The sequence below is a fragment of the Ursus arctos genome, unplaced genomic scaffold, assembly GCF_023065955.2.
Source record: "Ursus arctos isolate Adak ecotype North America unplaced genomic scaffold, UrsArc2.0 scaffold_22, whole genome shotgun sequence".
Lineage (NCBI taxonomy): Eukaryota > Metazoa > Chordata > Mammalia > Carnivora > Ursidae > Ursus > Ursus arctos.
Window position 1 is genome coordinate 9,937,797 of NW_026622897.1, and position 15,357 is coordinate 9,953,153.

The following is a 15,357-nucleotide window of genomic DNA, read 5'->3' on the forward strand; positions in this document are numbered from 1 at the left end:
AGGCTGGGGTTGAGGTGGGGAGACAGGGAGAGGTTTGAGGAATCATGTCAGCTTGGATGGGGGGAGAAGGATGGAAGCAACCGACAAATCCAGCATCAGTCCGTGAAGGTTCTACAGTGAAGGAGATTTTCAGAAAGCCTTTAAATTATGGGAAAACTGACTTGCTATGTAGCAAGATGAGGAAAGAGGGGAATGAAACTGCAGGGTTTCCCCTTTTTATTCTGGCTCCCATTTAGTTTTAAAAGATCTAGGGGAGAGATGCCCAAATGCCCCTTCAGCATCCCTCTCTTTTCCTGCCAGAACAGGAACAAAGTTCCTAGGGCCCGGGGCTGCATCGGGGATGCCTGGAATCAACAGTGAGCTCTGCCAGTCTTGTCTCTGTCCTCTGCCAGTCTGTGAACCAGGGTCACAAAGCAGCTGTCACAGTAACTTGACTAATTAAATTAGAGCCCACTGAATGCCTTATTGACCTGAAACTCACTCCAGTGAGCAGGCCCACTGAAAAGGTGACTATGTTCGTGGATGTTAGTTAACAGATTAAATAAAACAGACACAGACAGTGATGGGCAATAGGAAAAGTCCTGTTACTGTAAACAAAGTGTGAGAAGCACAGCTGCCAGAGCGTGTGACCTGTAGATGAGTCTCATGCTAGGGGATGAACTGTGGGTCCCCCTTACCCAAATACATATGTTGAAGTCTTAACTCAGAATGTGACCTTATTTAGACATGGGGTCTTTACAGAGGTAATCAAGTTAAAAAAAGGTCACTAAGATGGGCCCTATTCCAATATGACTGGTGTCCTTAAAAACGGGGGACATTTGGACACAGACACATAGAGGGAAGACGATACAAAGAGACACAGACAGAAGATGGCCATCTACAAATTAAGGAGAGAGGGCTGTGATAGATCCGGCCCTCACAGCCCTCAGTAGCTACCAGCCGGCCAACACCTTGATTTTAGATTTCTAGCCTCCAGAACTGAGATAATACATTTCTGCTGTTTAAGCCACCCAGTTTCTGGTATCTGTTATAGCAGCTCTGGCCAACTAACACATCTGGAGACATCTGGGAGGCAGGAAAACCCCTGGGTAAGAAGGACTTTATATGAGAACACTAAAAAGAACACCAGCTCTTGACTCAAACAAACCTGGGCTGGGACCCTGACTTTGTGTTACCCACTGTATGTCCTTAGGCAAGACACTCAACCTCTCTGTGCCTTGATTCCTCGTCTGTAAAATAGGGATAATACTATCTTCCTCAAACGAGCGTTTTTAGGATGAAATGTGAAAACACAGTCTTTGGCTTATACAGACCCAGGTTGCACACAGCCCCTGAGCAATTAGGCACAGTTGCCAACGTAAATTCTGACCACCCAGCAAATACTGATGGTAACGATCACGAGTCACTTTTGTAAAATAACTACAAAGTGCACATGACCCTGATTATTATCACGCCCCCTACAGGATTCTGTGAACGTTATGATGAATGCTTCTCATCTCAGTTCCTTCTGCCCCACTGAATTTATCTCACACTTGCTCTTTCTCTCTGTCCCTATGACTAAAGACTTCAGCTTTCTACTCTTTAGTCCCCCTCTTTCATTTCTCCTGCCAGACTTGGAACAGAAGGGAAGTTTGCTCGGCAGCCTCCAAAGCCTCTCTCCCTCAGCACCTCCCTCTCATGTTCATTTCTGGAGACAGCCAAATAGACTTCGAAAAAAAATTTTTGTTGTTGTTGCCTGGTTTAAAAAACAAAACAAAACAAACAGAAACCAAAACCTTGTTACTTAAATCCTCCCACCTCCACTCAAAGATAATCATCATTGTAATAAAACCAAATGGAAAACCACTTCCAGTAGTAGTAATAATAATAAGCTCATATAATAAAGCCCTATTTGTCCAGAATAGTTGGCAAACTGAGTCTTTGGGTTAACTGCCTATTCTATTTAAAAGTTGTCCAATCACAGCTGAAGACCAACTTTCAAAGAACTGGAATGTAAATCACACATGCTAAACCCCAAGTGCACTAGGATGCTTTGATCTTCGCCAGTCCGGAAGCGTTGCAGAATTCGGCCATGCTTCAGGGACCCTGTCAGGGCTTCAGTTAGTGCTGAGGACTCCTGATAACAAGAACTGAAGGAATCTGTGTCTCTAGGTGGTATAAATTCTAAACAACCTGGTTTTTAAATCTGTACGTGAATACGAATACCCACACACAGCCTAGGGAAGAAGCCCCCCTGGGAGCCCAAAATCAACCTTTCGCATGTTCGAGGCCTCGCGGGTTACTTAGGAGGACACTCCAGCTCACGTGGCAAAGGTGCCCCCTTCTCTCTTATGAGGGCTGCCATATCACACATTGTGTGGGGCTGGAGTCAAAGCACTCCATGATTATCCATTCAGCTTCCTCTGCCTGGCTCCCTATCAAGAAAGGCCTTAGACCCCATTCCTCCCCTCAGAGGAGTTCCAGTTTAGTCGGGGAACTGCCTACACAATTAAACTGTAACTCGTGTGTGAGCTCAAGCACCGAACACTGGCATGAACGGGTCTGTGATCCCTGCGCTGTGGGGGACATAGATTATCTCATCCAATCTTCTTAGCGAGCCCATGAGCTCAGTCACTTTATTATCCCCTTTAAAATGAAGACTCTGAGTCAGAGAGAATCAACAGGTTGTGCAAGGTCACAGAGCTAAGGAAATGCAGAATGGGGTTTAACCAGGTCAGTGTGACCCCACAGCCACCCTCCCACCGTGCCTCTTCTGCCCTTCCTTCCTCCCCAGTCTAGCCGGACCAGCTGGCCACTGAGAAGATCTGCCAAAGGACCAGAACGAAGGCCCTTTCAGTCTTTTCTTCCCTTCTCTTTTATCCCCGTGTACTCACCCACAGTTCTCCTAATCTTCCCCAAGGTAAGATGAAACAAAAAACCAGAAAACTAAGACTAGAGGCTTTCTCGGGAGCTCCTTTCTTCTACTCTAAAGCAAACTCCAAGGCAAAATATACTTCAGTGCAAATTTAAAACGGTGTTTACTGTCTTCGCTTCATGGAAGAATAATATTGCTTTCTTAATGAGACTGCAAGTTTGCCTTTATGAAAAGAAAACTGTCATATAGGTCTGCTTCTCCTCTAACCGAACCACTCTTTCCCTCTTACTGCTTTGCCAGCAGTAATTACTAAGAGACAAACAAAAGACAAAGTTAAGATTCTGTGGAGTTCTCAGGACCTCGAGTGAAATGATCATAGGTTGATAAAGTGAATGTGAAGCAACCAGGCACAGGAGGTAAAAGGAAACAGAAAAAATATTAGAAGTATGGAGTGCCTGGGGGCGCCTGGGTGGCACAGCGGTTAAGCGTCTGCCTTTGGCTCAGGGCGTGATCCCAGCGTTCTGGGTTCGAGCCCCACATCAGGCTCCTCCGCTATGAGCCTGCTTCTTCCTCTCCCACTCCCCCTGCTTGTGTTCCCTCTCTCGCTGGTTGTCTCTATCTGTGTCAAATAAATAAATAAAATCTTTAAAAAAAAAAAAAAAAAAAAAAGAAGTATGGAGTGCCTGGGTGGCTCAGTCGGTTAAGCATCTGCCTTTGGCTCAGGTCATGATCCCAGGGTCCTGGAATCGAGCCCCGAGTCGAGCTCCCTGCTGGGCGGAGAGCTTGCTTCTCTGCCTGCCGCTCCGCCTGCTTCTGCTGGCTCTTCGTCAAATAAATAAAATCTTTAAAAAAGAAGAGAATACCACCGTGTGCGTGTGCTACAGCGCTCCCAGCGAGGTGGACGAGGCAGCTGGTATTTTTCTAAAATGAAGAAGCTGATACAGGGCTGGAAGGGATTTCAACCCTCCGTAAGCCCGCTGGAAGTCCCACTCTGCCAAAAACCTGACTGTCCCATGTGTTCTTTAACTAGTAGCCTTGCTAATAATTGCTTTCAGAAAGTCAAAGAAGCAAACAGGGGAACATTTTATCCAAAACATCCGTTAGAGGACAATTGTGAATTTCACAACAGGCAAGGAAGAAATGGTGTGGCCTAGACACAGGCCCTGGCTTTAGGAAAGCATATTTCAAAGACCACAGAAGCATATTTCATGGCCGTAGACTTGAAAAGAAAGACATCACACTATGAATGAAGGGGGGGACTCAAAACTGAAAATCTGACACTATAATAAAATACGATGATCTAAAACTATGCTGCTATCATACAAAAACAGCAGTGCGGCTGCAGATGAACACCAGTGATTCTACAAAACAACAACAAAAACAACACAAACCAAACGTGTCCTTCATGTGCAAAAATAGCAGAATGGCCTGGACAGAGGAAAATAGTACCAGCAAGTTCAAAGCCCAGAATGTGCTGCAAGTTCATGAAAAATATTATTTCAAGGAATTTGGGGGGTGGGGCGTAGAGAGGGAGTATAGTCAGTGAAAGGAAAGCAGCAGAAAGAGCTCGGCTCTGCTGGGAGCCGACAGGGTGATGTTAAAAACCAACAGAAAGCAAGCTGAACAGCTCCAACACCATTGTGCTTCGAGATTCCCGAGCAAGGAGAATTCTCTTTGGCCTGGAAAGGATAGAATAAAAACATAGTCAGGAGGAAAATGAAGCCCGAGGTAGGTGAAAAGATAGAAAAAGAAACACCGGGCTTGAAATCAGCTCACAAGTCTAGCCTCAGATGAATTCTGTCCCACAGGACTTGATAATCAGAAACCGCACGCGCAATCACAAACCATGCTATCTGTGAGCGTGAGCAGGTGCCCCGACTTTGGAAAAGGGGCAAAAGATCTATTGGGGCTTCAGACCAGTGCAATCGAAGTTAATTTCACAAAAGATGCTAGGACACGTTAGGTGATAGTGGGTGAACAAGAAGTCCTAATTTTTTAGTTTTCACTAATAATAACGTAGATACAGACACGCAAACTACCTAGACTTTGCATTTAGGAACAGAGCTGGGTATTGAAATGCGATGAAATTGGTAACAGGGTTAACCTGACATACCTAATGTTATGCATCATTTTTATCATACTGCATGTTAATCAAGCATAAATGGAGCCCTTCATGCAAACGAAAACAATTATTATTTTTTTAAAGCAGCATTTCTAAAGTCAGAGAAATGGGAATGGGAGACAGAAGCCAGGTAGTGGCTGCTTCACACACCATACCACTCCCCCCAGACAGGAAAGGGGGCTGCCAGGCCTTAAACTAAGCCAGTCCCAGACTCCTTGGACCCACCAGCTGGAGCTGAGTCACCATGTGTACTGGGTTCTCTGTGAAAGAAACCCAGGAAAACCTGGTTTTAAGAGGGCAGAGGATATCCTCTGATGAAATGATCAGCAAGAAGAAAGTCTTTACTGGGCACCTTCAGAACACCCAGAAACTATGGGATTGGTTTAGCTGGAGCAAGCGACTGGGGCAGAGAGGAGTCGAAGGGGAAGCGGTGGCATGAGTCCAACTGTCAAGTGTGGTTCTGTGTTTGTTAGCCCACACCCGGTGTTCAGGGAACAGGAGTTGAGTAGAACAGGATGAGCCTGCGTGAAGAAATAAGGATGGGGAAACAGGGAGGGAGGCAGGCAGCTAGAGGACACTCCTGCCAGCAGAGAGAAGGGGAATGATGAGAGCTGAAAGAAGGATGCAAACAGACAAAGCTTCAAAGGAAACAAAATTCAGACTTTACACAGGAATGAACCCTGGGTTTGAAATGATATGCTGTCTGGCATTTGCTTCAACATCCAGTGTGTTTGTGGGAGCAAGGAGGATGGGGGGCGGGGGGGGGGTGTGTAACAGATGATCATAGCTGTTATATTGCCTGTATGATCATAATTGTTGAAGATGGGTGTTGGGTACCTAGGGGTTCACCATACTATTTTCTATACTTTTATTCACGCTTCCCCCTACCCTTTCTTTTGAAGCTACTAAAACTTTCCCATTTACTCAGAGTTAAAAAGAAACAAAACAAAATCCTTATAATGGCCTACAGGGTCATACCTTCTCCTGTTACTTCGCTAACCTCCCTTCCTCCTACTCTCTCCCTCACTCTCTGCTATTCCTTGAGTTCACCAGGCACACTCCCCCCACCCTAGGGCTTTGCAAGGCCTGGTCTCTCTGCTCAGAATTATCGGCACCCAGGTAGCCACACAGCTTGCTCACCTTCTCAAGGAGATATACTCTGACGGTCCTATTTAGAATGACAGCTCCCTCCCCTTTTCCCCTTTCTCCGGAACTCTGGTGGAGTTCACATTTATCACTCTACATTTATTTTTCCCATAGTGAAGTTTAAAATCTTCAAATATACTAATTTACTTACTTTATGTTTATTACCTGTCATTGTCACTAGAATTTAAATCACCAGAGGGACAGGAAATTTTTGTTCTGGTTGGGGAGAAGTGTTCAACGTCTAGGGCAAGGCTCGGCACCCAATAAATCTAAGCGGGATGAATGCAGGAAGTTTTAGAACCGCATGGAAGGCTGAGATAAGGCAGGGGGTAGGTGTCTGTGGTCTTGGTACCGGTTTTCTCCCACCCCAGTCTTTCACACTAAACAAGAAATCTAGGGCACCTGATTTCTGAGGAGGAGTGAAGAACTTCTACATAGCTCGTCAGAATCACTGCCCTCCTCCCAACCTCTAGGCAGAGATTTCATAACTTGGTTTTGAGACATCTAAGGCTATCCCCAGTTATGTCATGTGACATCACAAAATTCTTAAACCAAACTCCTTGTGACAAAGGGAGGAATTTAGACAAAGTCTAAACCATATGATAACTGAAAAACTCAAAAATGGGGGCCTCGCTGCTTTCAGGAAATGTTAGGCTTTAGCATAATGCATATTTTTAGGAAGAAGTCATCACAAAACAAACGTTCAAAATCAAGTCTATGATTAGGACGAATGTAGGCACCAAAACCCTATTTTAAAAGACTACTTTGTGCCAAGACTTTTTGTATGTGAGGCAATTTCCAATAGCTTTATCCCTTCTGGCATTTATAGTTACCTCCCTTCGCCAGGAAATTACTCCTATACACAGCTTCATTTATCCATGCTACAAACTAGCTGTGGAACTTGGGCAAACTTCTTTGGGCCAGTTTTCTTATAACAAAACTATCGTGTGTGTGTGTGTGTGTGTGTGTGTGTGTGTGTGTGTGTACACGTACCACTCAGAACTTTCAGAAGATAGACAAAATCTTGAGAAATCAAATAAACAATAGAACAAAACCCCACAAAAGGCCAGGAATCATTGCCTTAAGTGATAGCATAAGTATTTGCAAGCATGGGAAACAGACTATCCACATTTTCTTTAACAATGTTATTCATCAAAGTAAGTATCGTTTGATCTATTCACAAGTGATCGGCTACGTTTCACAGGTTACAGTTAGTAAGGATGCTGTTCAGAGTCTGAACGATGTTCGTGGGCTGACCCAGGCCAGCATATACACTCAGGGCAAAATTTCCACAGACCAGACCTACATGCCTTGTGATGCTCCCAGGCTTGAGGTAAGAGTGCCATCTGGAGGATCTCCATTTTAGAGAGAAATCCTCGTGCAAAACTGACCATGGAAAATCAAGAGGAAAATTACCAACAATCCAGGATCCACATAGTGCCAGAAGTCACTATCAAGTAGATTCAAGTTGTTTGTCCTAAAACCTTGAGGAACCTTCTTGAATTTCGTTCTTAGAGTCATTCGTATAGTTCTGGTTATTTGGAAAGAGGTTTCTTCTAGTTGGCCCACAGAGCCACTAAATGAGTCCTCTGAAAGTTCCCTTCCTCCCATAATCTGCATGCTCTCTCTAAAAGCAGGTTCCCCTCCCATTCGAACTCAGGTTCCCAATCACAACAGGTAACTTCAAGGTCCCTGTAAGAGCCTCCAGACAAACCCAAGTCCCACGTGCTCAATCGGATGGCTCATCTCTGACCGGAATGAACATCCACTTGCTCATCAGCTATCCACTGCCCTGGCCAGGGAAGCAGATGCAGCGTGCCTGCTCCATGCGCCACGGTGTTCAAACTGTTCATTAGGGGAAACAGTCCTGAGAGACAGAGTCGACACAGCCTCAGAAGGACTGTAATGCAATGTTCTGTGCTACTGAGGGGAGGGAAAGAATGCAAAGTGTGCTTTTCAGTTACAAGAGATCCCACCCCCAAATTGCTGTACCTGTCAAGCAACAGGAATAGCTTCTACGAACAAAAGAAATGTGCTATTCGGTGTAATAGTCCTGTGATGCACTTATTTCAGGTCTCTCCTTAGTTCCCCATTCTCTCAATTGCTGAGAGAAGAATGCTACCTGAAATTGTGCGAATTTTCAAAAACAGATGTTTTCTTCACCCATGAAAATGGCTCCTTCCTCTCTCAGGAGAGACAACTCCTTTGTTCTCAAAAAACTTAAGTTGGTTCAGGCAGTTCTTTTTTCTGTGAGTTCTCACGTACGACATGCTCAGTATAGACAAACGGCTTATCGTTAACCACGGCTGACTTCTGTTATTAAAAACAAAAATGGCCTTTTCCCCTATTCGTTTTTCTACGACCCCTGTAGTAGGTAAAAGAAACACTAAGCAACCGAAATGAGTAGGGGCTGAACCCGAACTGAGGGGGAAGGCAGAACGCTTGAAGACAGGAGGAAAAATAATTGTTCTTGTGTGCCAGGAATCAAGGAGGTAAGCCTAGGGAAGCATGCCCGCTGTACTGAAAACTCCTCCTAGGCCACGTCTGCCTGGACAGCACCTAAAAATCACACCCTTTGCCCTCTTCTCATGAGAGGAAACTGTATTTCAGTATGAAGAGTCCTACAGAGGTCCAGGATAACCTAGACATAATGCATACCCCTGATGGTTGGAATGAGTTAAAAACAGATTAAGTTGAGCTGAAGAACTACCCGTGTCCAGCAAATAAAGGATTAGGCTACAGAGCCCAGAGTTAGCATCTCAGGGCACATACACGTGCTGAAGGAACATGATCAATTCAAAACCCTTGCTGTTTGATAAGGTACAGAAACAGTGGAACTTAAGAAGATGAAAAAAAATTCCAACCAAGAAAACAGAATTTAGTTGAAATTGCACCAAGTGCCAAAAATGTACACTGAAAGGAAGTCCTAGGACTCCTAGAAATTATCAGGTAGTTACGAAAAAAGAAGATGATGAGTGAGTCCTCTGTCAGGATCATAAATGTCAATAAGGAGAATGGCAGAGAAGACAAGAAAACTCATTGGTGTCTTTTGTCAAAGCTCCCCTGTTATTAAAGACACTCACCCTTAACTCTGAAAAGCATTATTTATTGGAAAGAAATATTAAAGGAAGTCTTAATTCCGGCAAGGACAAATTCGGTTCCCTTATCCCCCAAAATATATCTTCCATTTGCTCACAAATTCTTCACCCTGACTCTTGGAATCCCCTGGATTCCTTAATCCGAGGCCAGGGCCTACATCTACAACGGATACAGTTCCCAGAAGGCCCAGAAGCGACATGAAATAATGCTACCCTACAGTTTATCAAGGGAGGATGGCTAGAAAGTCAACAAATTGAGGTGCTTCACTTGACAGCTTATCTCAACATCCAGTTCTTCAACAAAGCCTCATACAAGCCAGAAGGTAAGGCGTTCTTAGGTGAAATCAAGCTTCCATGATATCCTGGTTCACCGAAACTAATGGATGACTCCAAGAAGTCTTTAAAGCAGTAATTATGCCAAGAGAGGAATCCACACAGTCAAGACATGGCTTTCTTAGGAAGACACAGCTATTTAATCTTAGCAAGGGCAGCTGCTCTTCTTTCTGTGTTCTGGAACAAGGCACGAATTAAAGCTTTTACTTCACTGGAAGAGAATGCAGCTGCCAAGGGCCCTTTTCCATCTGCCCACCTGCAAAATAAAAAATAAAATTCTATTTCCTCTTATGTCTCTGTATAAGCAAGATTTTAAAACTGCTTATTTGTTCCCAAATGCTTATTTGTCTTAAATGGAAGTAAAACAAATCCTGGCATCCTTCCCCCTCTTGTTGGCTCTACCACTCAATCTCTTTAACTTCTACTTCTCTGAGGCATTTTGGTTATCAGCAGTCAGATGAATAGACCAGGTTAGGAAGATAAGACTGTTCCCCCTTATTCTATACTCACTACGTCCTGTTTGAACTTGAGAATTATGGCCACATTCTCATATGGTTATATGGAGCTTGGGATTGGTAACTATTTTTAAAAAATGAGCCACAGGCAACAAACATTAACCAACAAAAGACTGGTATAAAAAATACACAGTGAACTCCTATGAATCAATAATGAAATCACAAACAACCCCATAGAATAAAGGGCAAAAACCATGAACAGGCATTTCATAATAGAAGAAAAATAAATTATCAATAAAAAGATTCTCAACAGCATTAGAACTTAGGGAAATATAAACTACAATGACAATGAACTACCGTTTCATACTAACTAGCAAAAATTTTAGAGTCGGATACTACCAAATACCACTGAACTATGAAGCAACAGGATAAACAATGAAATATTTGTACAACAAAAGATGATACAGCACTGAAAACAAAGTACAGCTCTGCATACTATCATGAGTGAATTTCAAAAATAGAATATTGAACACAAGAAGCAAATTATAGAAGACTCCATTTATAGAAAGTTCAAACACAAGCAAGTCTAAACTATATTGTTCAGGGATATGTGCAAATGTGGCAAAACTATAAAGAAAGGAAATCAATAACACAAAATTCAAGATAGTGGCTGCCTGTGATGACAAACATCTGGAGATGTTCACAGTACTGGTAATATTTTTCTTAAATTAGGTAATAAGTACATAAATATTTTACTTGTTTTCTTTAAATTATAAATATGTCATATTTATATATATATGCATAGATATAGATATATAGATATATATCCACACACATACACACACACACACACACTGGATTCCTTCATATGTGTATTTTATAATGTTAAAACATTTAAACTACATGACTAGAGGTAGTTTCTTCAGTAAAAAAATTCCCAATTAGTTACCATCCTTAGGTTTACTGAAATCTCTAGGAGAAAAATTCTTCCTAGGCAGAAAAGAAGAAACTAAGCTACACCAGTACTGTTAATTGTTCTCACAACAAAGAATTAGTGATTATTAGGCTGCAGCAGGGTCCTTTAATAACAGAAAGAAAATTTCTTATCTGCTGCCCTCTGGAGTCTTACCTAAAGACATCTTATCACACACTAAGGACTTGTAAATAACAAATAAATCAAATTTTGTACTAATGTAGTTGGAAGTATTTTGATGTGATTTTTTTCAAACAGAAATCACATTTCCATTGTTTTCGGATGGACAATATATGCTGAGAACACCTCAGACACATCCGGGATGGCTGGCTAATACACTGGAGTATCTGTGATCAACCAATAAGCCAAGCTAAACCAGGCAGACAAGTAGCTATAAGGATGGAGATGGACCCTAAGGCCTACTCAGGGAGTTCCCCATGCAAAGCATGCATACTCATCGATAACTTACCAAGACAATAATAAAAGCATCCACGAATATGTAACTAACCCGTATCTATTCTCTTTTGTGCAGCATCACTGACCTCTGCACACTAAGTATGATCCAATAAAGCATACATGCACTGCACACGGCAATGTTAACTGATGGCCTCTGGTGTCGGGGAAAAACATCAACCACTTTATTTAAGAAAAGATGAATCCTCTCTATGTGTATGATGCTTAATCTCTAAAGCCACTGTACTCCCTGCAGAAGAATTGCTGTTCGATCAAACAGTGGTTTGATGCTGAATATTCCATAAAATAAAAGTCACTTCTCTGTTAACAAATCAAAGCCAATCTTAAAATGTATCCACTGTTGGTTAAAACTGGCAACACTTTCCATCCAGCTGTCAGAAGGTTGTACTTCTTACAAACGTAAGATCATTGGCACAGACTGCCAGAACGACATGTTCGAGATCAAATTAATATGAAAACAAGAAGTCTTTAAGTTATCAAATAGGAGAAAGTGGTAATGAGATCTACACTATGACAGAACATGCAAAGGCCCCAACTACTGCAACTCAATATGGGACTCTTTCCTGAGCAAAATTAAGAAACTGAGAAAAGCCTTGCTATCAATGGCACTAACAGTTTCTAGCTATCTTTGGAAAGACAGAGAGAGGGAGAGATAACCCTCTATAAAAGGGTTATACCCACCGATCCCCAATTTCCTGCAGGCTGGCTTGTAACATCATCATCAATTCCTTGAATGGCATCCACTTTGGCACATAGACTGGAACCTCTTCTTGGTATTTCTTGTTCTTGCTTTCTTCAGACAGAGGTGCAAATACTTGGGGTCCTTCGTCCATCACTGTTTTGCATAAGGAATACAATCTGTCACCATCTTCAGTAGAAATGTCCTGGTTTTGCAGAGAGGGAACACAAAAGAACAGAAATGGGCCAGCTTAGCAGTCAGGAAATTCAGATCTTCGGTGCATGCTGTCCAAGGGGTCAGCTACAGCAACGTTTTCCAACCAACTTAGCACACCTTAACAGACATGAGGTATCATCAGCTCTCTGACAATACTCCTCAAGCTAGAATGACACAAAATATATTTCAACAGATTGTCTATAATTTAGTTTGCCTGCGTGAAAGAGCCCATTTCTCCAGTAGAATGCTGCACTGCTTGCTGCAAAGCGGGGGATATTTTTATAAACAAGGATTTAGCCAATCTATACTTTAGAGACATCAGCGGGCAGAGTCCAGGCAACCTGCATATAGGCTCACATATACAATCCCAACTGCAACAGAGTGCTGGAAAAGTGGTTCCTGCACCAGGCTGCATTTTACTGTACCAAATTATTTAGTTCACTTGCAAATTAAATAAATATATGACTTCATACTCTACAATACATCTAAGGACTACCCAGTTTTCAGCCTTCTCATTCATAATTCACATGGATGCTAAAGGGAGAAGCAATATAATCCCTAGTTTCTTATATAAGTATAAAAGATAGAAATTAGCAAGTCTCCAGCAAAACAGAATTAAGACGGAACTGAAAAAAATAACAGTATAATGAGTTAGACATAAAACATGAGCAATTTCTTCTACCATCTGTGTTGACTAGAAATGAGATTTCAACATCATTTTCTTAGTAAAGCGACAATCTGAGACAAGAACTGCCATCTCAAGTCTGGTGAGGCATCTAATGGCTCTTACCTCTAGAGCAGTGATTCTGCCAATGATCTCAGAAATTGCTGTATTGAGTAAAGTCCCCATAGCCTTGCAATATATATTCACTGGCAGGACATCCTGCCACACAATTCCAAGTCTCTTCAGCTGGTGTAGTACCTGTCAGGAGAATACAGCTGCTGATGTGAAAGGGAGACTGTTGCCAACTCTGATTTTGCACATTCACATTTATCACATGGGTTTGGGGAAAGAGGCATTACAGGAAGGTGAGGTAAAGTCATCAAACATATGAGCTTCTTGAGTGTGTCACCCCGTGATCCCCCTGCTAGACGAAAAGCAGACTTATCCCGAGGATGGGAAAACCACTGCAAGAAGATAAATCACGAGCACTGAGAACTATAGAATTGTGGACTTACTATGTTGTACACCTGAAACCAATATAATAAATACTGCATATTAGTTTTCACTTCAATAAAAAAATAAATAAATAAAAACCATGTGCTCATTAAAAAAAAAAAAAGACAACAAATAATGTCGGAGAAAGAGGGACACTGAGGTAAAAGCTAATATTCCAGATTTCCCAAACTCAAGTTCATAAATCAAAAACTTGCTATGACAGACACATTAATAACTAGTCGCATTATTGGGTGGATAGAAAGAAAGATAGCTTCCTGTTGGCTTGGTGAGATAAGGAAAGGGAAAGGTTGTAAACATGTAAAAGGTACCCATATTTTCCAATGGGGGTTGTAGAGAATCAACTGAGCTACCTGCTACATATTCTTTGCTACTTAAAATACAAGGGGGAATTATCTAGAGGAAGAGTATGAATTCCAGAGCTAACAGCAGCTGCCCACCTGCCGGACTGCTTTACTTGCTGCAGAGTAATTCTCTTCATCGTCCACGCTGGAAAAGTTTCTAGCACTTGATAATCTTTCCAGAAGTTCTCCTTTCTGTGCCCTCATTTGGGCCAAAAAACACTCTGTCCCTATGGTGGGAAAACAGAATAAAGAATTCTAAAAGTTGTTCAACTGCACACTGCAACTCCAGGGTAGAGGAAGAGAGACAAGCATGAATCATACATTGTTCTGCTTATTTGAAAACAACTGCTTGCCAGATGACATCGTAAAGCTGCTGTAAGGTTACTAGAAATAATTTCTAATACATTAGCCAGTCCCTCCAAACCCACTCTCAGGATAAGTCTTTCCCACTAGTCTGTCCAGGGTCACATAAGAAACATTACTTATTCAGCAGCAGCAGGTACATATTTTTCTGATGTATCTATAGCACCTAAGGGAAAAGTCAGGAAGTAAAAAGCTAAGTGAATCATACAGGTGCTCTGCTTTTCTTAGGATATCACTGTAGTAAACATATTGATTTATCCTACATTTCATTTCTTTTGATTTTTAATAATTCCAAGTAGAGCTAGGTAGGAGAGCAGAAAGCTATCTTGAGGTTTTGCAAAAGAACAAGCAGTGACATTAGTAAGCTCTTACCGACAATGCTAACAGAATCATCACAATACAAATCTCATTATGTGTCATTCTACCGACATGACTCTGATTTGGTGACTTCACTGCACACCAGCCATGCAGCTTGGATCTCTAATGTACCATGAAATCATGTCATGAAAAAGTAATACTTCCACAAAGACTGCATTCACTTTATAAAATCAAATAACTGGGAACAGTTGCAAACTAAATGCTCTCCCACTTTCCAATATAGCTCAAGACCACCACCTTAATTTCTAGCTGCCTCATTCATAAGTTACAAAGATGCTAGGCTGAGAAGCTGCGTAATTCACACGCTTTCCTAAATTTAAGGTATCCGTTACCAAGTCTCCTGAAGCCAGGTACGAGATCCACAAACGTTGTGGTGCCATCACAAAGAATGGGGGCAAGACGCAGTCTGAACTGGTGTCCGAGCGTCAGCAGGTGGTGAGCAATATACATACAGTTGTTGTGGTGAATGGCAGCCAGCTGGGGCAGCTTTTGAAGATTCTCCCTAGGCCAGGAAGAGGGGCAGAAAGAGAAAGAAATCACAAGCGAGTGAAGCTGAAGTGGATGAACAGTTACTTCTTTTTTGATGTACTTCTAGGCTTTAAGAACAGTCTCCTGTAGAAATACATAACACGATCCGGTCTCATCACTCCCACCCCAGTCAATCAGAGTGAGACTATTCTGCCTGATCCTGTAATCCTATCCCAGGGCTTAACAGAAAAGAAAGAGCAAGGGAACCCAGATGTTG

General features: G+C 42.3%; 1 protein-coding gene across 1 annotated transcript in view; it reads right to left on the reverse strand.

Moving 5' to 3' along the window:
- Positions 1-9,212: 9,212 nt before the first annotated feature.
- ZW10 (zw10 kinetochore protein) overlaps positions 9,213-15,357 on the reverse strand; it is a 31,507-nt gene continuing 25,362 nt past the window's right edge. The window contains exons 12-16 of the mRNA XM_026505728.4: positions 14,945-15,114; positions 13,968-14,098; positions 13,141-13,272; positions 12,137-12,339; positions 9,213-9,809 (exon numbers count right to left, since the gene is read on the reverse strand). Of these exons, the coding sequence (XP_026361513.1) occupies positions 9,689-9,809; positions 12,137-12,339; positions 13,141-13,272; positions 13,968-14,098; positions 14,945-15,114 (757 nt within the window). The 3' untranslated portion in view covers positions 9,213-9,688. The remainder of the gene's footprint in view (positions 9,810-12,136; positions 12,340-13,140; positions 13,273-13,967; positions 14,099-14,944; positions 15,115-15,357) is intronic.